At 38.1% G+C, this 23433-nt stretch overlaps 1 protein-coding gene across 1 annotated transcript; it reads left to right on the forward strand.

Annotated features, from left to right (window-relative positions):
• Positions 1-175: 175 nt before the first annotated feature.
• LOC132400691 (mitochondrial fission regulator 1-like) lies at positions 176-23028 on the forward strand. Its single transcript, XM_059981925.1, has 8 exons — positions 176-282; positions 1672-1808; positions 1984-2088; positions 10656-10777; positions 14009-14184; positions 17284-17512; positions 19791-19956; positions 20356-23028. The coding sequence occupies exons 2-8, from the start codon at positions 1743-1745 to the stop codon at positions 20422-20424; spliced, it is 933 nt and encodes a 310-aa protein (XP_059837908.1). The 5' UTR covers positions 176-282; positions 1672-1742; the 3' UTR covers positions 20425-23028.
• The last annotated feature ends 405 nt before the right edge of the window (positions 23029-23433 follow it).

Below are 23433 nucleotides of genomic sequence, written 5' to 3' on the forward strand. Positions count from 1 at the left end.
GTATCATGTTACTGCCGTAGGTTATTCCTTTCTGTGAAATTAAATAACTTTTGTGTTTTATTAAATTATAAGGATTATAGTGATTTTAAATAACTGATTTTAAACATGGATTTTGAAAAAGGTACTGAATATATTTTGGCTGTAAGAAAGGCTGAAACGGTTGGGCTCACTGCGCGTGCGCTGATGTGCTGGTTCGCGCGGCTTTCAGAGTGGCGGCATGTTTGGATGTTATAGCCGGTTATCCGCGAAAGACAGTGGAGTTATTCATTCCTCTCTTCCAAAGTGAGTCCTATTACAGCACGACAGAATGCTTGCTAATGTTATAAGCAAATTGCTGGAGAGACTCAGCGGGTCAGGCAATATCTGCGGAGAGAGGTGGACAGTCCACGTTTCGGGTCTCGATCCTTCACCTGGGGTTGGGTGCTGTCTGCTGCCTAGCTCAGTACCCATTTCGGGACTCTTGGTCCCCGACCCCAGGACCCGGGCCCTCTTGAGGGTTTGCAAGAGGCTCTGATCTTCCTTAATTGGTTATCAAGTTAGCTTTAGTTCGGTGCTGACAGTCCAGAGAACTGGGTATTTTCGGGGTGATGGGGGTCCTCAATGATGGATGCTACGTTTTTGAGGTATAGCTTTTTAAGATGTCCTTGATGATAAGGAGTCTGGTATTCATAATGGAGCTGGCTGAGTTTCCAACCTTTGCCCCTTTTTTTTGATTCTGTGCAGTGGCCCCTCCATACCAGATGGTGATACAGTTAGAAAGCTCTCATGGTACCTTTGTAGCGATTTGGCTTTGGTGACATACCAAATCTCCTCAAACTCTTAATCATGGAGCTGTTGCAAAGCTTGCACATCTTTTTATATAGAAGTCTGTTCATTAACTGCAAGATTAAAGTCAGTAATTTTATTTTACTGATTATTTTGAAATTAATAGGCATATTTTATTAAGGCTAAAATGTGCAACATGCTCTTCTGAATTGGTAATGTCCAGAGATCTCAAGTGCCGAATGATAGTTCAAACAAGTGTTTATAATATACTTTTTGTTTATATCACACACTTAAAGGTATGTCCCATTGTCTATGATAGGACTTTCAATAGTTTTTGGTCGATCTGCACTTGTGCTGTTACTGTTTTTACACACATTTGTAACTAGTTCATCCTTAATTGACTTCTGTCAGTAAACCAGAACAGGGATAATTATGAATACTGCAGAATTTTAACAGGTACAAATGCATGAAGGTGAACCTAGTATTCAGAAATCATGAAATATTTTTGTGAAGTAACTAACACTAAAGGTGTCCACCTGTGCAGGTTCAGCTTGGGTAGACTTCTATGGTGCAGAATTTGAGAATATTGTTTCTGTATGCTGCTTTTGTGCTGAGCCATACGTTGCATTTAATTTGAATGGTCAGAGTGTAATACTAATTCTAAATGTAATAAAGTACTTTATTAAATGTAATGTATAAATGTAATAAAGTACATAAAGTCATTCAAAATTATACTGATTAGGAACAGAAAGGCTGCTATATGTAGCCTTTAATGTGTTGTTAATTAACTTTACTTTTCATATTGAACCATTTATTTGGTTGAAAATAATGGTGGAGAATATAATGTTAGCAAATACTGTATATCCTTGCCTACAAATGCTTACCTGATTATATTCTTTCTTTCAGTTGAAGTATGGGCTGCCTAAATTTTCCAGATTCCTACATGATGTGGATTGCAAACTTGTGAGATCGCCCTGATGTTTTTATTCCTGTTTGATGTGATTAGAATGTTCTTGGAATATGCTGGAGTGGACACGAATTCAGTAAGTTGATATATTCTCTATTTCATAAGTGTTTCAAGCCAACATTGTATTACCTGATGTATTGCTGCATGTAGTCTCTAATGGATTTATGGTTCTTCAAGCTGCATGAAGATTTGCTGTATAATTTATCAGTAGTATATTTCATTGAAATTGAGAATATTATTTGTACTTCCAGTTGCAGCTGTTCTGGACAAACAGACCGTATGGTTCATCTCGGAGTATCATTCGAAGAATAGGCACCAACCTACCTCTTAAACCATGTCCTAGAGCTCACTTTCAGGTAAGGCTCCTATCTTAAGTCATCTCACTGACTGTTCACTCACGATCCTCGTGCAATCTGACAGAGTTTGAGCAGTTTTGTAAAGAATGTGGAGGGGAATGGTAGAGTGCAGGTGTGCAAAGCTGATAGAGTCATATCCACACAGACTCAAGCTGCAATTGCTGCCAAAGTTGTATCTACTAAATACTGACTTGAAGGGGGTGAGTAATTATGCAATTGTTTTGTGTTTAATAAATTTAGACCAATTTATAGTGTTACAAACCCCGTAACTGGGTATCTTACCAGCAAAGATAGGAGTATCCGTTGAAGTCTGATGATACTATTTTTAACAGTATTTATTAGTAAAAATACACAAAAATAATATCAATGCAAATATACAGATAATATACGTCATCAATACTAAACCTAAAAGTGCGGGTATAATAATAATCAATAAAAAATAAGCTCTATCGTTGTCTAGGGGATAATGAATTGTCCGATGGAAATATAAAGTTCAGTTCAGTTCATGCAGGCTGCGGTAGTTGTTGATCGCTGTGATGCAATTGTGGGGGAGAGAGAGAAGTTTAACAGTTATTGACTTGCCAACTTTCCTTTTACGATCTTGATCCGTTGATGCATAGTTGTTGTGGCCATTCACGTATGAGCCCTCCGTCCTTTAGCTAGACCGTTCCGTGGAGGACTCGTCACCCAGGCAAGGGTGGACACACACACAAGCCCCCACTGGTCTCGTAGCGTTTCTCCTGGTGTGTCTGAGGGGTGTTTCCCCAGACCCTACTTTTATCCCCACTCACGGGGTCTCAGATGTCAATCAGGTTGGGATGATGCAACACATCAACCAGACCACTCTGGTTGCCCCCTGAAGGGTTTCAATGAATAGTACTCAATACACAATTCCTTCTCCAAGAGACAATAGCAGTAATCAGTGGTTCTGTCCCGCTTTTGTTAGGAGGAGACATTCCACCTTTGTGTATCCCTGCATTGTCTCTCTCTCATTACTGACATGAGCTGTTTATCTCTCTCATTTCCTTGGTATCAGACCTGAAATCATAGCGGCTTTGCGATTCTCAAAGGTGGGGGGGGGGGCGACTTTGCACCCTTCTGCCCATCAGAGTTGCTCCTCATTCGTAACACCCCCATCCTTCTAAGAATTTTCACCCAAAAGGGGAAAATTAACTAATACAGAGTCTTACAGACTTTCAGAATCTAACACAATACAAAAGAGTTTTCACTACAGAGTAATAGTTATACATTCAATTTAACATCTAAACAGTTAGCGATTACATTGTCACTTCCTTTAATATCTTAATATCTTGTACCTTAATAAATTCCTGTAGCATCAGACTCCAATTTAATAACCACTTTTTTTTTAATTCCTTTTCTTCAGCAAAAACAAAACTAAAGGGTTGTGATCTTAAGTATATAATACAAAATGTGAACCAATACATGTGTGATTATTCTGTAGTACCTTACAAAAGTTTATGCAAATATTAATCTTTATTTTACTTTTAAACTTAACAGTCAATCTTCCATGTTGTCTTTATTATTTACATGCTTTGCCAAAATCCCTCAAAACCAGATCCTGTTATTTAAAGTGGCATTTTTTTCAACCTTCGCCTCTTTTCCACTTAACTCTCACATGGTTAGCTTGCTCACCAGTGTGGAATAGGCTTTCGCATACTCCTTTAATAGGAGTTATTTTAGCAACAATGTTTTCCAAACGTAGCCCATCTTCTGAACTTCCACACAATTCTTTATTTTTAAGCAAGTCATTAGTTTTATCTTCAGGACCCTTCATTCTATTAGTTTTCAGGTTAACATCTGCAAGTGATCCCTCTTTGTCCAAACAACATTTCAAATTCTGCCTCTTCACAGCACACCCTTGAATAACATTAGCGAGTGGGGTACCTTTACATTCCAAATCAACCTGTAATTGATTCGCAGGCACCTTGTTAACAAGCCATTGTTCCTTCAGGCTGGTTACTGCTTCTGACACCAATCCAGACTTTAAATTTTCTTTATTCAATTTAGGAACAACACTTTTCCCTTCTCCTTCAATAGTAATATCCACATCACCACCTTTTATCTCCTCACTAACTTTTAACATACCTTCTAACACAAACAACTGGGAATTCTTACTTCCCACTAGTACCAAGGTTAACCCTTTCTTCACTGAACCAAGTCCATCTGACCCAAAAGGACTGCATTCCTTTTCAACTAAATCAGATACCTCAGACTTTTCCTGAGTTTCATTACTAGGTTCGGTATCATGTGCATCCACATCTTGAACACACTCAGACAGGACATCTGCCTCTTCCAGGCTTTCAATACCCGTCCCCTTTTCAAATTCTAAGTTCCCCTGATCCTCCCAGTTACTCTCTGGGCAACTCCCTTCCGGAGTAAACTCAACCCTGCGGGTTAAAACAACCTCATCTGCCTACCCAGCAGACTCTTTCAAGGTAATGGCATCCTTTTCATCTAGGACTGCCCTTATTTCATTATCGGGAACACATTTAAATTCTTCACCTTCTTCAAACAGTTCTCTCATTTCCTTGGTATCAGACCCGAAATAGTAGCGATTTTGCGATTCTCAAAAAGGTGGGGGGCGACTTTTCATCCTTCTCCCCATCAGAGTTGCTCCTCATTCGTAACAGTAGAAATTTGTTTTCACTTTGACAAAAAAGATTATTTTCTTTGATCAGTGCCAAAAAAGCCAAATTAAATCCACTGAGACTCAATGCTGTAAAACCAATAAAACACACAACATTATAAGCAAGTTAATAAAAATTAATTCAAAATGCATGAAGTAAACAGTAAATAGCTGGCTGTCCTAGGGTCGAGAGCTCAGTGGTGGCAGTGTAGGCTCAGCCTGAGGAAAAAGCTGTTGCCCAGTCTGGCAGTCCTGGTCTTGATGCTCTGTACCTCCTTCCTGGCAGTAGTGGGTCACAGACACTGTGGGGTGGGTGGTAGGTATCCTCAACAATGCTTTGGGCCCTTCATCTGCAAAGAACCTGATTAATGTCTCAAATGGGGGATGGAGACTCTGATGATCCTCTTGGCATTTTACTGTCCTCTACGGTCTTGTGGTCTGATGCTTTGCAGCTTCCATACCACACAATGATGCAGCCAGAGAGAACACTCGTTGGTGTTCCTGTAGAAAGTTGGATCAGGGAGCTTTGCATGCATCAAAGTGTAGACCCTGCTGTGCCTCTTGACTAGCGAGGAGGTGTTGGGGGTCCAGATTAGATCATCGGTTATGTGCATACCAAAGAACTTTGTGCTTAGGCTCACCCTTAATGGGTTAACTGGATCATTTATTACATTTTGACCATTTTCTGCCAATAAGGTTTTTTTTTGTTTAGGATGAATGTGATAGTGTTTGAAAATGTCCAACTGTTGTGTTCATTACTTTTTTAAAAAAGTTGCAGTTTCCACAATTCCCAGCCAGAAAATATACCAGCTTCAGACAACTGATCCAGTGACACATATTGGTGTTGCTTTTCATGAAATATTAGAAACAAGCTGAAAGATCAAAGAGTGCATTAAAGTAAATCAGTTAGTTTTGAACTAATGTTTGTATGATGAGCATTGATGAGACTTTTTTAAAAGAATGCCGAGTGCTGGTTTTTGATATTTAGAATAAGCTGCCTAGAATGGTTTCGGGAATTGAAAGGATGGTTTTAGGTTTTGATCTGTTATTCGATTAATTTAATTTTTCCATCTAAGTAGCTTGCATAATGGAAACCATATTATAAAAACAAAATCCTTTTCAACTATTACTAATTATCAGTTACACTCCACTATTTTCCTGAATTTTCTCTACATCTTGAATTTTTGGGAAATTATATTTTGTTCGGGTTAATTATAACCAGACATCTTCCGAAGTCTCCTAAATATTCTCCAATGATATTTTGATCTTACTGCTTTTGGATCTGAGCCTCTTTCCTTATTCTCTTTCTGATAGCTCTGCTCATGCTCTGATTGACATATACCTGCTGCAGGTCAGTGACCCCTCTTAAGAAAATAATTGCTTTACAATTTGCTGTATTATTTTTGTGTTGCAGGGATGAATTGCTTACTGTGTTATTATCATGAAGCAATGGTAGGATGTGCTTTTAACTATTTCCTCACCATTAGTGCAGATTGAAAGAATAAATGATTCAGGTCAATGATTTTGGGAATACTTGTATTTAGTAATCACTCCTAATTGCCCTTGATGTTGTCGGAAAGAATAATTATTTTCAAGTCGAGTTTGTGATACTACAAGTCGTGTTGAAGTGTAATCTGAAGGTGTTGATCCTGATCTTGTACAAGGAAGTTTTTTTCTGAACAAATTGAAGATATTGAGTCAGAAACTTTGCTCTGAAAGATGGTAGAAGTTAGCTAAGAAAAGTGTGAATGCATCCATTTGCAGATCCCTGAAGACAGTGTTAGGGATCTGGAGCAGCAGCTGGATGACCTTCAGCTTATACGGGAGAGTGAGAAGATGATCGATCAGACGTGAACAGGACACCTGAATGTTATGTTGCCTCCCAGGTGCCAGGGTCAGGGACAACTCGGATTGTGTCCATGACATTTTAGAAAGAGAAGGAGAGCAGCCAGATGTCTTGGTACATATTGGTACCAATGACATAGGAAGGAAAAGCAATGAGATTCTGAAGAGAGAGCTTAGAGAGTTAGGCAGAGAGTTGAGAAGCAGGACTTCCAGGATAGTAATTCCTGTATTGCTACCTGTGCCACGTGGTAGTAAGGGTAGAAGCAGGATAATTTGGCAGATAAATGCATGGCTGAAAAGCTGGTTCAGGGGCTAGGGCTTTAGTTTCTTGGATCCTTGAGATCTCTTCTTGGGAAGGGGGGCAGGGGGTATGACCTGTACAAAAGGGACGGGTTGTATCTGAACAGAGGGGAACCAATATTCTTGCAGGCAGGTTTGTTAGAGCTGTTGGGGAGGGTTTAAACTAATTTAGCAGGGGGTGGGACCTGAAATGAAGGGACTCTCGATAGGACGAATGGTTAAAAAGGCAGAGATAGCATGCAGTCAGACTGTCAGAAAGAGCAGGCAGATGATAAGACAAAATTGCAGCCAACAGGGTGAGTATCAGTGCATTAAGGATGCAAAATCAAAAAGGAGAGCAAATACAGCAATGTTAAATCTCAATGGAAGGAGTATAAGAAATAAGGAGGATGATCTTGTTGCACTATTACAAATTGTCAGATATGGTGTTGTGTTCATCACTGAATCATAGCTGAAGGATGGCTGTAGTTGGGAGCTGAATGTCCAAGGTGCATATTGTATCGGAGGGAAAGAAAAGTAGGCAGAGAGGGTGGCGAGGCTCTGTTGGTAAAGAATGGCATCAAATCAGTAGAAGGATGTGACAAAGGATCAGAAGACGTTGAATCCTTGTGGAATGAATTAAGGAACCGCAAAGATTAAAGGACACTTGGCAGTTATATACGATTCTCTCAACAGTAGCTGGGGTGTGGACTACAGATTGCAAGAGGAAACAGAAAAGGCATGTCAAAAGGGCCATGTTATGATATCGTGGGGTATTTTAACATGTGAGTCGATTAGGAAAATCAGGTTGATACTGGATCTCGAGAGTGAGTTTGCTGAATGACTACAAGATAGCTTTTTAGGGCAGTTTGTCATTGATCCTGCTAGGAGATCAGCTGTACTGGATTGGGTGTTATGTAATGAACCAGAGGAGATTAGGGAGCTTAAGGTAAAAGAACCCTTATGACCAGTGATCACAGTATGATTGAGTTCAGTTTGAAATTTGATAGGGAGAAAGTAAAGTCTGACATAATGGTCTTTCAGTGGATTAAGGGAAATTACAGTGGTATGAGAGAGGAGTTGGCCAAAGTAAGTTGGAAGGAGATGTTGGCAGGGATGACAGCAGAGCAGCAATTGAGTGAGTTTCTTGGGAAAATGAGGAAGGTGCAAGACAGATGTACAGTATTCCAAAAATGAAATATTCCAATGGCAAAATAGTAAAACCGTGGCTGACTGGAAGTCAAAGCTAACGTAAAAATAAAAGAGAGGGCATACAACAAAGCAAAAATTAGTAGGAAGGATAGAGGATTGGGAAGCTTTTAAAACTACACAGAACAACTAAGAGAATCATTAGGATGGAAAAGATAAAATATGAAAGCAAGCTAGAAAGAAATATCAAAGCGGATAGTAAAAGCTTTTTCAAGTATGTAAAAAAAATAAGAGAGATGAGGGTGAATATAGGACCACTAGAAAATGAGACCGGAGAAATAATAATGGGAGACGAGGAGATGGCAGATGAACTAAATGAGTATTTTGCATCATTGTTCACTATGGAAGTTTTACAAAATCCCGCAACTGGATCACTTACCAGCAAAGATAGAGAGGTCCATTGAAGTCTGATGGTACTATTTTTAAAAGTCTTTATTTATGAAGAGGCACAAAAAGATGATTAATACAAACATTCAGATACTATACATCGTCACTACTCAATCTAAAAGCGCGGGTCTAATAATAATCATCAATAAGAAACAGCTCGATTGTTTGTCTAGGGGATAATATATTGTCAGATGGAAATATAAAAGTCACTCAAATTCCTGCAGGCTTCTGGCTTTCGGGGGGGGGGGGGGGGGTCGCTGGGTTTTCACTTGTTGAAGAGAGAGAGAGATTGGTGAGAAAAGAAAACTTGCTCGGGTCTTTATGAAGCAACTCCGTTGAATCAGGGGAACAGGCTTCCCCGTTGTTAGCTAAAAGCGGTTTCCCGTGATTCCGGCCACGGATTCCAGGCACGGAATCTAACGCATGTGGCTTCCTTCAAATGGCTTCCCGCTACTACGGCATCGATAGTGTTTCTTCTGGTGCGTCTGAAGGGGTTGTTCCCCCAGACCCTCCTTTATACTTCCTCACGGGGTCTCAGGTGTCAATCAGGTTGGGATGATGCAAACCAGCCCACTTTGCCTGAGGGCTTGCACGTGGTCTCCATGAGACAATGGTCAATGACACATTATTTTACATCGCGGTGGAACGAGGTATTCGGCACGTCTCTCTCTCTTCCATTTCCTGGGTCTACTGACCCCCCCCTCAACTAGTGCTCTTGCGATTCTCACAAAGGGGGGGGCTCCCCTGCCCCTTCAGCCCCTCAGAGCTGTGGTGCATTCATAACAGGAAGAAACGAGCAGTGTGCCTGATGCTGCAGTTTGTGAAGGAAGACAAGCGAGTGCAGTTACTTTTACAAGGGAGAAGGTGCTCAAAAAGCTGAAAGACCTGAGGGTATATAGGTCATCCAAACCAGATGAACTACACCCTATGGTTCAGAAAGAGTTAACAGTAGAGATTGTGAAGGCATTAACAACGATCTTTCAAAAATCATTGGACTCTGACATGGTGCCAGAGGACTGGAAAATTGCCAATGTCACTACACTCTATGAAAGGTGGAAGGCAGCAAAAAGGAAATTATAGACCAGTTAGTCTGACCTCAGTATTCGGGAAATGTTGGAGTCAATTGTTAAGGATGAGGTTATGAAGTAGTTGGTGACACAAGACAAGGTAGGACAAAGTCAGCATGGGAAAATCTTTCCTGATGAACCTGTTGGAATTCTTAGAGGAAATTATAAGTAGGATAGATAAAAGGGATACAGTGGATGTTGTACATTTGGACTTTCAGAAGCCTTTGACAAGGTGCCACACATGAGGCTGCTTGCCAAGTTAAGAGCTGATGGTATTACAGGAAAGTTACTTACATGGTTAGAGCATTGGCTGATTGGTAGGAGGCAGTGAGTGGGAATAAAAGGATCCTTTTCTGGTTGGCTGCCGGTGGCTAGTGGTGTTCTACAGATGTTAGTGTTGGGAACACTTTTTAAGCTGTATATCAATGATTTAGGTGATGGAATAGATGGTCTTGTTGACAAGTTTGCAGATGATACGAAGATTGGTGGGGGGGCAGGTATCAATATGTACCAAGACATCTGGCTGCTCTCCTTCTCTTTCTAAAATGCTGTGGACACGATCTGAGGTGCCCCCGACTCTGGCACCTGGGAGGCAACATAACATTCAGGTGTCCTGTTCACGTCTGATCAATTACCTCCTCACCGTGCCTTTGACATAAACTGACAGTGTAAGAGTGCAAATGTCCCAGGAGACTTAAGTGTAGGATAACAAATAGCACAAAATGTGTCGTTATTTTTTCTACTTCTGCACTAATGAATAGTGTACATTAGAATCTCTAGGTTTTAGGATAAGAGGTGCCTAATGCTTTAAGTCCTGAGAGGTCAGGAGAAATTTTATTAATAGATTAATTGATTGTCAGGTTTCTGGTACTGGAAGTTTAAAAAAAAAGTTCTGTCCGGTGAATGATACTATCCATGAAAAAGAAGCTTTTCACATGATTATCCACATGGACTTTTTTTTTAAAGAAGGTTATTACATAATAATTAAGGAATCATCAGCTATTCCATAGCTAAGCTCTAAAATAATATGCTCAGCATTTTAAGCATTCTATCATTCAATATGTACTGATTTTGAGTAGGGTGTTTTTAATTTATTATGATAACTGAATCATTAGTCAAAACATCTTTGACAGATTCTTCATAGCCCTAGAGAAGTTGCTCAGAATTCATCCGAGGCACAGAATGGTGAAGTTGCTTCCCTGGCTGATGTGGGTTGGATTGTTGGTGAACAAGTTGATTCATTTGCAAAACTGAGGTATGTTTTATCATCCTCCTTTGGGTTTAAAGGCTTCTGTATACAATGAATGCTGGTTAATTGGGACACATGGGGAATAGTACATTTTGGCCCAGTTAAGAGCCTGCCCCAATTATCCAAATTTTCATGGAAATAAAATGCATAACAAAGACAAATGAGTAACAAATTATGCATTTAAATGAAATGCAAGATTATTTAGAACACTGCTAATACTACAGTATTATAAAACTATATTAATTTCTAATGATTATTGACTCTAATGATCATTGCTACCATGTTCTGTTGATTGACTATAAATGAACGAACTCAGCACAGATACCTAGTGCAGATAATGGACTATCTATTGCCTTCATACATAAAGTCAAAATAAAAATCAAAAGTATCAAAAATCAGTGCATCCTTCAGCCCAAACAGATAACATAATACAAGCAAACCCAGCTGATGCTATATTAAAAACTGTTTGCTCTGTAATGGTTGTTTCTGACATCTCCAGGCCTGAATGCTTGAAACCACAGTGAGCAAAACGGTTCTGAATTGTCTTGTTGCTTATTTCTTGCTAACTATTAGCAACAAAAATTACTGCTTTTTGAACACAAACACATGCATGTGACACCAGGCAAATGCACACAAGTGACACTGATTAGAAACTGTTTGGCAAATCAAAGAAAATCATGGCTATTTTGTTGATTATTTTTTGTTCTTTAAGTGTGGTCCAAATTCGATTAACTGGAATCTACTGTAGTATATATTTTTTTCTCTGTATTGACCATTACAGTTCCTAAACTAGGCAGGAACTCAGCAATGCTTCAGGTATGTCTTTCACAATGAGTTTATGGCACTGCAGTATAGCAAATGAATTTTTGCAATTATACATTTCAAGAGTTGGTGTAACAACAATCTATAAATATGTTAAATAGGTGTTTAACATTTTAGAAAATCTATGCACCTTACTCAAAATTAATGTGCACAGTTTGTTGAAAGTCTTGTTGAAGTTAGGATAATCCACAACATTTCTTATTATATTTTGTTAGGGCATTAATATACCAAAAATTTTAGTTGAACCTGCAAATAAAATTTGTTGTGTACAAAATTAAGTCAGTTTGTTCTATATGAGAAAGGACCATTGACCAGCAATCCCATCCAGTGAATATGTCACACATGATATTTTGGTGCACTTGCCTTTTTCTTTAAACTATAGCATAACCTGCATGAAATTCTTACACTGGTTACCTGTTCATGCCCTGGGTCCCCCTCTGTCCCTTTCTCTCTCTCTCCTTCCAATCAACAAGGTCCTCCAATGTACACCCAGACCCAATCACCCAGGTTCTTTCGCCTTCCTCACCGATGCAATCGGCCCATCACCCACATCATCCTCTTATTGGTCCCTTCCCTTTCACTATTCTCATCTGCTCACCCCAAATGCTTAATTTAGCTCCATGCTCCATCCTTTCATATCAGATTCCATATCTGCAGCCCTTTGTTGTCTTCGTCTATTTCCACCCAGCCTCTACTGCGTCCTTCTACCATCTGTCAATTACTTCTATTCACCTGGATCCACCTACTTTTTGCTTGCCCTTTTCCCCTTCACATCTTTATACTCTTCCATTCCACATGAAGGTCTCAACCCGAGAGTCAACCACCCTTGTCCCTCCCTCTACATATGCTGCCAGGTTTATTTTCATTTGTTTTTGCTCCACATCCTAGCATCTGCAGTCTGTTTCCTTATACTGTTAATTTACTATCATACAATTTATTTTGAAACTATTGCAATAAAGCCTGTGTATACCCAGCTAAATTGCACTTTTAAGTAAAATGCCAGTAGAAAACATGATTTCCTGAGATTTGGTTATGTCCTGTCAAATTAGTTGCTGCATTCCTGTAGTCTTAATGCACATGCACTTTAATATACATATTTTCATTTCTATTTTTGATAAAACAAAACTGTTTGACATCTAGCCAAAATAATAATAAAACCATAAGGCCCATTAAGTCTGCTCCACCATTCAATCATGATCATTTTTCCCCCTCTTCAACCTCATTCCCTGACCTTCTCCTCATAACCTTTAATGCCATGTCCAATCAAGAACCTATCAATCTCTACCTTAAATAGACCCAATGACCAGGCCTCCACAGCTGCCTGTGGTAACAAATTCTACAAATTCATCAGCCTCTGGTTAAAGAAATTTATCTGCATCTTCGTTTTAAATGGAAACCCCTCTATCCTGAAGCTTTATCCTCTTGTCCTAGACTTCCCCCACCATGGGAAACATCCATTCCTACATCTACTCTATCTAAGCCTTTCAACATTCAAAAGGCTTCAGTGAGGTCCCCCCTCATTCTTCTAAATTCCAACGAGTACAGACCCAGAGCCATCAAACATTTCTCGTATGATAACCCTTTCATTCCTGGAATCGTCCTTCTGAACTTCCTCTGGACCCTCTACAACGCTAGCACATCTTTTCTGATATGAGGAGCCCAAAACTGTTCACAATGCTCAAGGTGAGGCTTTACCTGTGCCTTATAAAGCCTCAGCATCACATCCCTGCTGTTGTATTCAAGACCTCTTGAAATGAATGCTAACATTGTATTTGCCTGCAAGTTAACCTTTAGGGTGTTCTGTACAAGAACTCCCAAGTCCATTTACATCTCAGATTTTTGGATTTTCTACCTGTTTAGAGAAAAGTCCGCCCATTTATTTCTTCTACAGAAGCCCAAGACTGCATTTTCCAACAGTGTATTTCATTTGCCACTTTCTTGCCCATTCTCCTAATCTAAGTCCTTCTGCAGCCTTCTGTTTCCTCAACACTACCTGTGCCCCCCCCCCCACCAATCTTCGTATCATCTACAAACTTGGCAACAACACCATTTATTTTGTCATCTAAGCCATTGATATACAGCATATAAAGAAGTGGTCCCAACACCGACCCCTGGGAACACCACTAGTCTCTAGCAGCCAACTAGAAAAGGATCCTTTTATTCCTACTCACTGCTTTCTACCAATCAGTCAATGCTCTGATCATGCAACTTCTTCCTAAAGTAGATTTTCTTGTTTGTTTAATGCTTTTTTTAAGAATGGACTTTAGAAACCATTGCATCTTTGTCAGCAAACAAGTATATGAGAATTTGTTCCCTTTGGGAATTTCAATTGTTGTTTACTTATTGTTGTGTTAATACTTGTATGTACAGATCCCATGTTAACATTGTTGAACATCAGGCCTTTTGTTTTCCAAGACCTATCCACAGGCAAGCTTCCCTGCCAAGTATGAGGGACTTTAAAGCAGAACCTGGGACATCCACAGGTGATGCAGCACTGGAAAAAATTAACGTACTGGAGAATGAACTTGCTAAGCTAAGGCAGCAGATTGCCATGATTGTGATGGTACAAGAACAAAACAGTCTCTCAGCAGGTATATCCAGTCATTTATGTTCCTCTTGGCTAAATTTTCAAACATTTCCTGATTGACCCATAGCTGCTGATGAGTCTTTGCTCTTCAAGAGACAACACTCCTGATGAAGGGTCTCGGATCTTTTCCATAGATGCTGCCTGGCCTCGAGTTCCTCCAGCATTTTGTGTGTGTTGCTTGGATTTCCAGCATCTGCAGATTTTCTCTTGTTCGTGAAAAAACTTCATTTGCTTGTACTTAAGCTCATGCCATGAAGTAGGGTTAGCCCTAATATTCTTAGTTGATCATAAGTGTGTTATCACCCTTCCCGAACAGTCTTACAGAGTAATTTGCTGTAAAGTGAATAACTGACTTGTTGGTTATGTAATACAAAGATACATTTGCACCCATGTATTCTGTTATGTGATCTAAGAGTTGCAGATACACTCATACAAATGAATCACATTATTTCTTAGCAAAACTCATTAAGCACAAATGCTAACAGGTGATAACTGTTAAGTGATATCACTCTGAATCTGCTCTTAGAATAATGAATATAGGCTAGAACAAATGAAATTGAGCTTGTCAGTTTCATTTCATTCTTTCAGGCTCCATGCTGTGCTGCTGCTACCTTTATAATTGTGGAAATTCTTTTCTTTTTATCCCACTATGTGGTGGTGTGCTAGTGCAATGGGATCAATACGGGTGAAGCCAACAGGCTCAATAAACTGATTAGAAAGGCGGGCTCTGTTATAGGAGTCAAACTGGACACACTGGAGGCTATGGAAGCTCAAAGACCCTATGGAAAATCCTGAACAATGTTTCTCACCCTCTGCATGCCACCTTGGCTGAAGAGAGGATCACTTTTAGTAATAGACAGCGTTCCAAAGAGCACTGTATGAGGTGATTCTTACCCTTGTCCATTAGAATCTGAATCAGGTTTATTATCACCGGAATGTGACATGAAATTTATTAACTTAGTAGCAGCAGTTCAATGCAATACATAATCTAGCAGAGAGAAAAAAATATATAATAATAAATAAAATAAAAAATAATAAGTAAATCAGTTATGTATATTAAATAGATTTTTTTAATGTGCAAAAACAGAAATACTGTACTTTAAAATAAAAGTGAGGTAATGTCCAAAGAGTCAATGTCCATTTAGGAATCGGATGGCAGAGGGAAGAAGCTGTTCCTGAATTGCTGAGTGTGTGCCTTCAGGCTTCTGTGTCTCCTACCTGATAGGAACAGTGAGAAAAGGGCATGCCCTGGGTGCTGGAGGTCCTTCATAATGGATGCTGCCTTTCTGAGACACCGCTCCCTAAAGATGTCCTGGGTACTTTGTAGGCTAGTATCCAAATTAGAGCTGACTAGATTTACAACCTTCTGCAGCTTCATTCGGTCCTGTGCCCCTCCATACCAGACAGTAATGCAGTCTGTCAGAATGCTCTCCACGGTACAACTATAGAAGTTGTATTTGTTGACATGCCGAATCTCTTCAAATTCCTAATAAAGTATAGCCACTGTCTTGCCTTACATTGATACGTTGGGGCCAGGTTAGATCCTCATAGAGATTTTGACACCCAGGAACTTGAAGCTGCTCAGTCTCTCCACTTCTGATCCTTCTATTAGGATTAGTATGTGTTCCTTCATCTTACATTTCCTGAAGTCCACAATCAGCTCTTTTGTCTTACTGATGTTGAGTGCCAGGTTGTTGCTGCAGCACCACTCCACTAGTTGGCATATCTCACTCCTATACACCCTCTTGCTCTATAATGATTCAGCCTATAACCAGGGAAGTGATGACCCCCCCCCCCCCCCCCCAACCGTTAGACTGTTTGAAGTTACTTACTTTTTATTCTTTCTTACTACTTTTGTAATATTTGTATATCTGTGCACTTGAGATGCTACTGTTACGTTGTAATTTGCTTTAAGATCAATAAAGTACATCTGTCTCTAATGTATTTGCTAGCTGTCTAAATAGAAACAATTTTCTTGACAAACATAAAATACATTCTAGTGGTTATTAATGGAAGAAGGGGTTGGGAGATGTGAAAATGTAATAGCACAGAACTGGTCTTTGAAAAGAAGATTCAGTATGTAGAAAGTGGAGCTGGGAAATGAGTAATGTGTTCTGTATGGATAGCTTTAAAATTCAGCTTTAAATTGAAAATGGGGGATGGTGGGAAGTACAACTACTTGGGTCAGGTGATTTGAGCAACATTAGAGACTGAAGACAATGGATGATTTTAGGAAAGGGTAATATGCTGATACCATGCACTTAATAGCATTAGGTTTATCAGATGATAAACCTTGTTTTTTTTTTCCTCTGATCTACAATGCACATTCGTGCCTTCTCTTCTTTTCCTTCTGTGCTATTCATTTCATCAATAATAACCTGATTAAGGAGATGTAAGTATCATTAAACCATCCAGCATCCATTGGGAATGGAACATCCAGTTGTGTGGATATGCTGGCTGCATATGAATTTTTTTTAAGTACTATTAATTACACATTGATCCTCTAGTCATAAGTCTTTAAATTCTTTACTGCATGATATGTCATCTCCTTAATTTTAAATAACACAACTCTATATTCTGAGGTATACATGTAAAATTGAGCAAAAGAAAATAAACATGAAGTTTCAGAGGAAGTTGTTTTTAATCAACCTGCAGTTATCATACCTTTATGTATAAACTTAAATGAATTAAAAATCTTTTTTACAAAAGTGCAGTGCATTTGAAGGCTGTGGTGATTTAAGCCTGTTAGCCTTCTTGAATGCAAACTTTTATGTCTGCTTTCTTGCCTTCTCTCATGTCAAAAATATGAATGAAAAAAAAGTGAGACTGCAATGTAGTTTCAGCAGAAAAGCAATTCTGTTGCTCAGCAAGTTTCAAAACATTTTCAAATCCTTTGGCAGCAATTTTCCAATATCTTTTTGCTCTGCTGGCTCTTCATTTCTTGGGTTTGTTCCACTATCATGACAGAAATTTTTTGTCAGTTCACAGCCACTTATTTAGTTCACCTCTCAAGTTTTATTCCTCTGGATTTTCAACATAAGAAATGAGTAAATTTAATACTTGACCTTTACATTATTTTCAATATGATTTTTTTCTGGTATAGTGATCCCTGATGCTGCTCCTCACTGTGTTCCGCCATTACCGCCGCCACCTCCACCTTTACCTCCCCCACCTCCTTTCCAACGGAGCATGTCTGCAATTGACCTCATCAAAGAACGAAGGGGAAAGAAAGCTGACAATGAACAGAAAATATGTAATCCTAAACATCAAATGCCAAACATGTTGGAAGTTCTTAAAGACATCAACAAGGTGAAACTCCGATCAGTGAAGAGGTATGCAAGTTTTGTATACTGAGCTAGTTTTGTCGCTGGTGCTTGATTACCTTGTGCAGTAGAGTTGGCCAATGACACCAATGCAGCCACAGATGCTGATTAATTGCATCGGTCTTTCTTGAGCTTGGAAGGTGGTTAATGAAAGGAGAATGTTCAAACTATCTTCGTAATTTTAAAAACATTTTTTCTCTCTAAGTGAATGGATAACAGCATTTGCATCCAAAGGGGCAATAGTCATACGAAGACCAACAAAGAAACAGGTGTGACGAAGAAGCAACAAGCAAAATGTTGTTGAAGGATTTGGATCAGAATTAAGTAATATGCCCTTAAAATCATAGTTTTTAAAAATGATGCAGTAAGAAGGTGGCTTCACATAGAGTGGATAAGCTGAATTGTGTGGTTCAGTAAAGAATTCCCATCATAAATTAGCATTCACCTAGATACTTAGATAGTTTTAAATTCACTTTTAGCATGATAACATTAGTCTGTAAATTATAATAAAGTTGCAAGCATATGGGTCTTTTTGCAAATTAATCCAACAATTGATCAACTAAGATCCTTCAATTTGTTCAAGAATCAGTCCCCATGGTTCACTTGCAGCTAATTTGGGCTATGAATTTGCAAGCTCTGATCTCCATTTTGTTTGTGTCAGATATGCTAGTTTGTAGTAGTAAGACTTGGAATTAGACAGTGCAATTTTTATATCCAAAGTTCTAGCCAAATGATTTCCTCAAAGTTTGCTGCCTTCAAAGTTCCAGGAACATGGAGTCAATCCTGATCTCCACTGCAGTTTGTGAAGTTTGTACTCTGACTGAGTTTTTTTTTTTCTGAGCACTCTGGTTTCCTTTCGCATCCCAAATATGTAGGCTACTGAATTGTGTCAATGAGGTAAAATCTGAGGAGAATTAATGTGGAAATGGGGAGAAACAAAAGGAGGATCAGTGTAAATGGGTTATTAATGGTTGTCCTACACTTAATGGATAATTTTAGTACAGAAAGATTGCAACACTGGATTGTTTAAAATGAAGCATTGTCTTCAGTTTGATGTAAAAAGCTATGTGGTTGAGTTCTACTGCATCTGTAGCATTACTGTCATAAACTTCATTACAGGAGTTAACTGGCTGAGCCAGTTTCACATTGAATTTAAGCAATAAAGAGTCTTGCAGCAAGGAGTTCTTAAAGCCTATAAAACAAGCACCAGTTCTACTGGACAAGTTTAATGTCAAAATGTCAGTAATAGTTATGCATGGCATAATTATAAATGTGTCTATAAAATTGGGGTGCTCCTGCCATATAATATGATGGGGCTTGCAATTTAATTTGGCAGGCTGGTGCAGTGAAACAATGGGCTATTTCATGCTGGTGCTGAGCTAGCTGTTTTATATGAAGATACAAGTATACCTAAAATTTCAGTCCACCCTGGACTTAGCACAGAATTCAGGATACTTCTGATAAAACTGAGTAGCTGTACTTTACATCTGACCCCTCAGTTTTATTCCAGTCATTGAAAGAGTGCCACTGAGTTCCATTAAAAAGGCAAGAGCAACTAAGAAACATTAAAAACATTTATATTAATTTGCATGTTATGTGTTGTTAAATCTTCTCGATTTTAAAATTGTGTAACCTTTCTAACGAGCTTCAACTGTTTCTAGATGTCTGAGCATCAGTTACATTTGAGGGGTGGTGGTGAAGTGCCATTGTGCTGGTGGGCATGGGGCCTCTGGTTCCACTGCTTGAATTTTAGTTGCTGCTTTTGGGACATTGCTTCATGTGTGGCTGGTATTTGGGGTGGGAGTAGAGGGGCATTCGAAGAGTTAGCCATCTCGAGTTTGATTCATAACCAATAAAACAGTTGCTTCTGCTTCTCATCACAGACATGATATTGGAAAAAAAACCATTCATATGCAGCAATTATTGAATTCACAATACCTACCTTAAACTTAAATATTTGTCCTTCCGATAAAATTTGAAATTCTAGATGATCCACAAGAATATTATGAGCGAGTTACAAATAACACTCCTCCCCACTCAGTTATTTGACAATCCATAAAGTATTAAATGTCTCACAAGCTGCCTGGATTTGTGCCTCTGCTTGCTTGTCATGTTACTTAACATCTTGAAAATTCAGCACTTAAATCTCATCTGGTTTGCAAATGCTGCCTACGAAAGAATGTCCTGAAGTCATAAGGGAATAAAGGATATTCACTATTTTCATGGTTCATTGTTCTTTACAAACTATAGCTTCCACAAAGTTAAGAATTTACTAATTTCATTACAGACCTGTTGATGACTTGAAGCCCAAACCAGACCAATGTGCAGAAAATCCAGCAGCTTTAATAGCAGCAGCTTTGAAACGAAAATTTGCATATCGCTACAATTGTGACAGTTCTGATGAAAATTTTTCTTCAAATTCTGACTTCAAGGCAAGCACAGAACCGCCAAAGGTAAGTGGAAAAGTTAAAGCAATTATTCATTGTTCAATGTATTCAACTTAAGATTTATATAATAGAATTGTTTGTATTTAGGAATATCTTTGATCGTTTTGCCCTTTGCACATTTCCAGAAAGAATTAGTCTTACTCTCACCCACTCAGTAATTCTCACCTTCATTCTTTTCTGCACCATTTGAAAATCTCAGAATATAAGTTTTTGACATTAATTTTATTACTTTTCTGTTAATGCTGAATAAATGCAAATGATTGCAGCTATATTGTTTATTGCATAAATATTTCCTACAAAGAAGTTCTTCATCAAATGGTCAGCTCACTCCTTGTGTTTGGTGAAGCTCAGTGAGATAGAGTACAAGAGCTTGGTATGTTATGTACATTCTTTTTCTTTTAATAGTTTGGGCAACATTTGCTGAAGCCAACAGGAAAGAGGAAATCGTCATTGGAAATCACATCTTGCTCTTGATCAAAAGCTTGGACAAAGAAAAACCTTTCCTCCAAGAGAGGTTTGGTTCTAGATAGACAGTTATATGAAGCAGTGCTACCATCTGTCTTCAATGTTGAATATGTAATACTAATGACAACACAGTTTAACATTTGGTTCATTGATTTTTTTTTCATTTAACAGTTGCTCTTTCATGTGCTCATGATAAGACATTTCTGTAACCAAACTTTAAATCTTTCATGTTAGTGTGCTAGTGTTTCTATGTATATCTAAGTTCACTTTAAAAAAAGAAATGGGCAGCTGTTTTAATTGTGCTCAACTGTGGGAGTGGAGTAGTACTGAAGGCTATTGACTTTTTTTATGCTTTAATTGCCACTAAAAATGGAGATCATTCCTTAATGCAATTTTAAAGCCCCATATAAAATGGTCGCAAAGTTTGTGTCCTCATTCATCTTTATTTTAAATCGCCGGTATCAATGCTTATCTTATTACCATAATCATAGCTGTAGGAGGCCTGATCTGACATGGTTTTGCTAACAAGTGACTGCTAGCATTAACATCAACCCTACTTTTAAACCAGCCCTTACTGATAAGCTTTTTAAAAAGTGATTAAAATTTACTTTGTTTATTTCTATGTTGTAAAGTATCTTGGAAGTCTAACAGTTTAATGCAAATTTGATTGCTTATGCTTAACAACTATCGTATTAGTAATTTTGCAATGTGCACAGCTTTGGATTGAAGTTTTATATGGAAATGCACTAAAACAAATGGGGAAACATTACAGCACTGCTTCATTTCAGACCAAAGTGATCATAAACAATGATGGGTAGATTTACATTAAAGTGACACTACAATTTCTGGAATTGCCCAGATCCTAATTTAGAAAAATACAGCTGGATATAGTCTCAGAAAATCTCCACACATGGTATTTTCTAAATTGCCATCTATTTTATTTAAAGATAGTAAATTTGCAGCTTTATTATATGATGTAAACATGTATACAATTTCTTGTTCAATTATGTGTTTTGTACGTAGCGGGTGTGTGGAATGGGGAAGATTGCAAGGTGCAATACGGTTTCACTTGTAACATTGCAGTCTCTCCTGTTTTATTTGAGAGGACTGAAGTGAGACATATTTTAAGTCAACATTGTGAAGGATAATGTATAAAAAGAAATACTGCTTTGGGTTATTAAAGATAATGAAAATGTACCTTTACCTACACTGGGGCATCTCCTCATGACTGCCAGTGTCAATTTTCACCAACTTTTAGATAAATGATTCGGAGGAAATTTTCTTTCTCTCCTTCTATCCCCATACCCTGCTTCCGTGGGGGACTTGAGAAATAAAATGAGCCCATTTGTTTCCTAACAATGTTTTACTTTATAAAAGTTATTTAAATTTGTAGCCAAGACTGGCAATTTCAGACAACCCTTGATTTTTGCCTGAAATTTTAGAAATTATTAAAAATATTGTTCGCTTGTTTGGCAATGAAATTTAAATTTCAAGCAATTTTGGCAATGCAAAATATGTGAATGCAGTAGTTTATAATAACCTCAGAAGTAGGTGGTTGTACCTGTAATATACTTCGTTTACATCATGAAATATATTTGAGGAACTTGATTGTAATGCCTGCATTAGTGTTACATATTCTGGTGTTATTGCTTTCAGAGTATCAGACAACTTTATAATGGTTTGTTACATACAAATACAGCACAAATCTATTTTAATTTTTTTTTAGTTTTTGTTCTCTTAAGAACGATGTGTGTATAAATTGTGTCCCTGTTGCTTGTTTGACATTCATGGACTGTACCGGTTTGATGTGTCAATTTGGGGAAGCTAATCATTTACAGGAGTTGTGAATGAGGACGTATGAAAATGTTATTGCTGCTAGCTTTTGCAGTGGTGAACATCAAATAAAGTAAAATTTGTATTATGTTTCAGATGGTTTAAAAAATAAAAGAATATCTGACCACTCTACCATTTTTGTATCAGTAATCAGAGCATTATACCCACTTTCAGTACATATTCTTGGTCCAGAAGAATGTACAGTTCATTTGAAGCATCAAAGAAAAAAAGTCTAATACCTCAAACTGTTGAGCTGGTAATTTAAGGAATAAGGCCAATCCAATAAATTTGTGAACTAAGTAGCTGCTTTTTCAAATGACTGCGTTGTACAGTATTCTTGAGCTGTATAGCATTGAATAACCATAGTTAGACATTATTAACTATTGGTCCTGTCATCCAAGTACAGACTTTGTCCACTGGCAATATTCTAGAGATGCAGGAAATCTGAAATTTTGAAAAAGCTTGAGAAAAGAAATTTCAGAGAATCATTAGTATTCTTAGAGTGGATGCTGCACTGATCTCATTTTTAGATTTTTGTTTTTGATGTGCAGTAATGTTTGTGTACCTTTCCTGTGCACTGTCTGTACATAGTGGCTAACATTTGCAGCTGTTTCAGAATTTTGTTTGGCTCCAAGTTTCTTTGAAATGGTAAATATTGCCATAACAGTGTAGGTGAGTTGATATGTCCACAAATAAACTATTAACACAACATAAATGCAGTTTCGATATTTATTTATACATTGAAATTCCAAGTAACAATTCCCTTCAATTCATATTTAAATTTAGTTTGTATCCAAGATTAATGACAAAGCTCTTAAATCAAATCAAACTATAACTTGTTCCTGAAATAAGTTCAGTGCCTACTCCATATATTTTGTAAAGCTATCTAATTATAGAGCAACCTGTTTTGGGTGTTCAACTGATGAAGCCAAAAATTTAATGATCAAATTCACTTTTTAAAAAAAATATATCAGTTGACTCCACTATTTTATCACCTGATCAACACTGAATATAATTTTTAATAATCTATTGGCTAACAGTAGCCTGGTGTCTTTTAGTTAGTATAGCTGAATTATATTACTGCATCTTTCAAGTGAAGTTCATTGTCATTTATTGGTATACATGTTGTTACGCCTGTGCTCTCACCCCCCCCCCCCTTTGAGAATCGCAAGATCGCTATTAAGT

Source organism: Hypanus sabinus, chromosome 1 (genome assembly GCF_030144855.1).
Source record: "Hypanus sabinus isolate sHypSab1 chromosome 1, sHypSab1.hap1, whole genome shotgun sequence".
NCBI classification, from domain to species: Eukaryota; Metazoa; Chordata; class Chondrichthyes; order Myliobatiformes; family Dasyatidae; genus Hypanus; species Hypanus sabinus.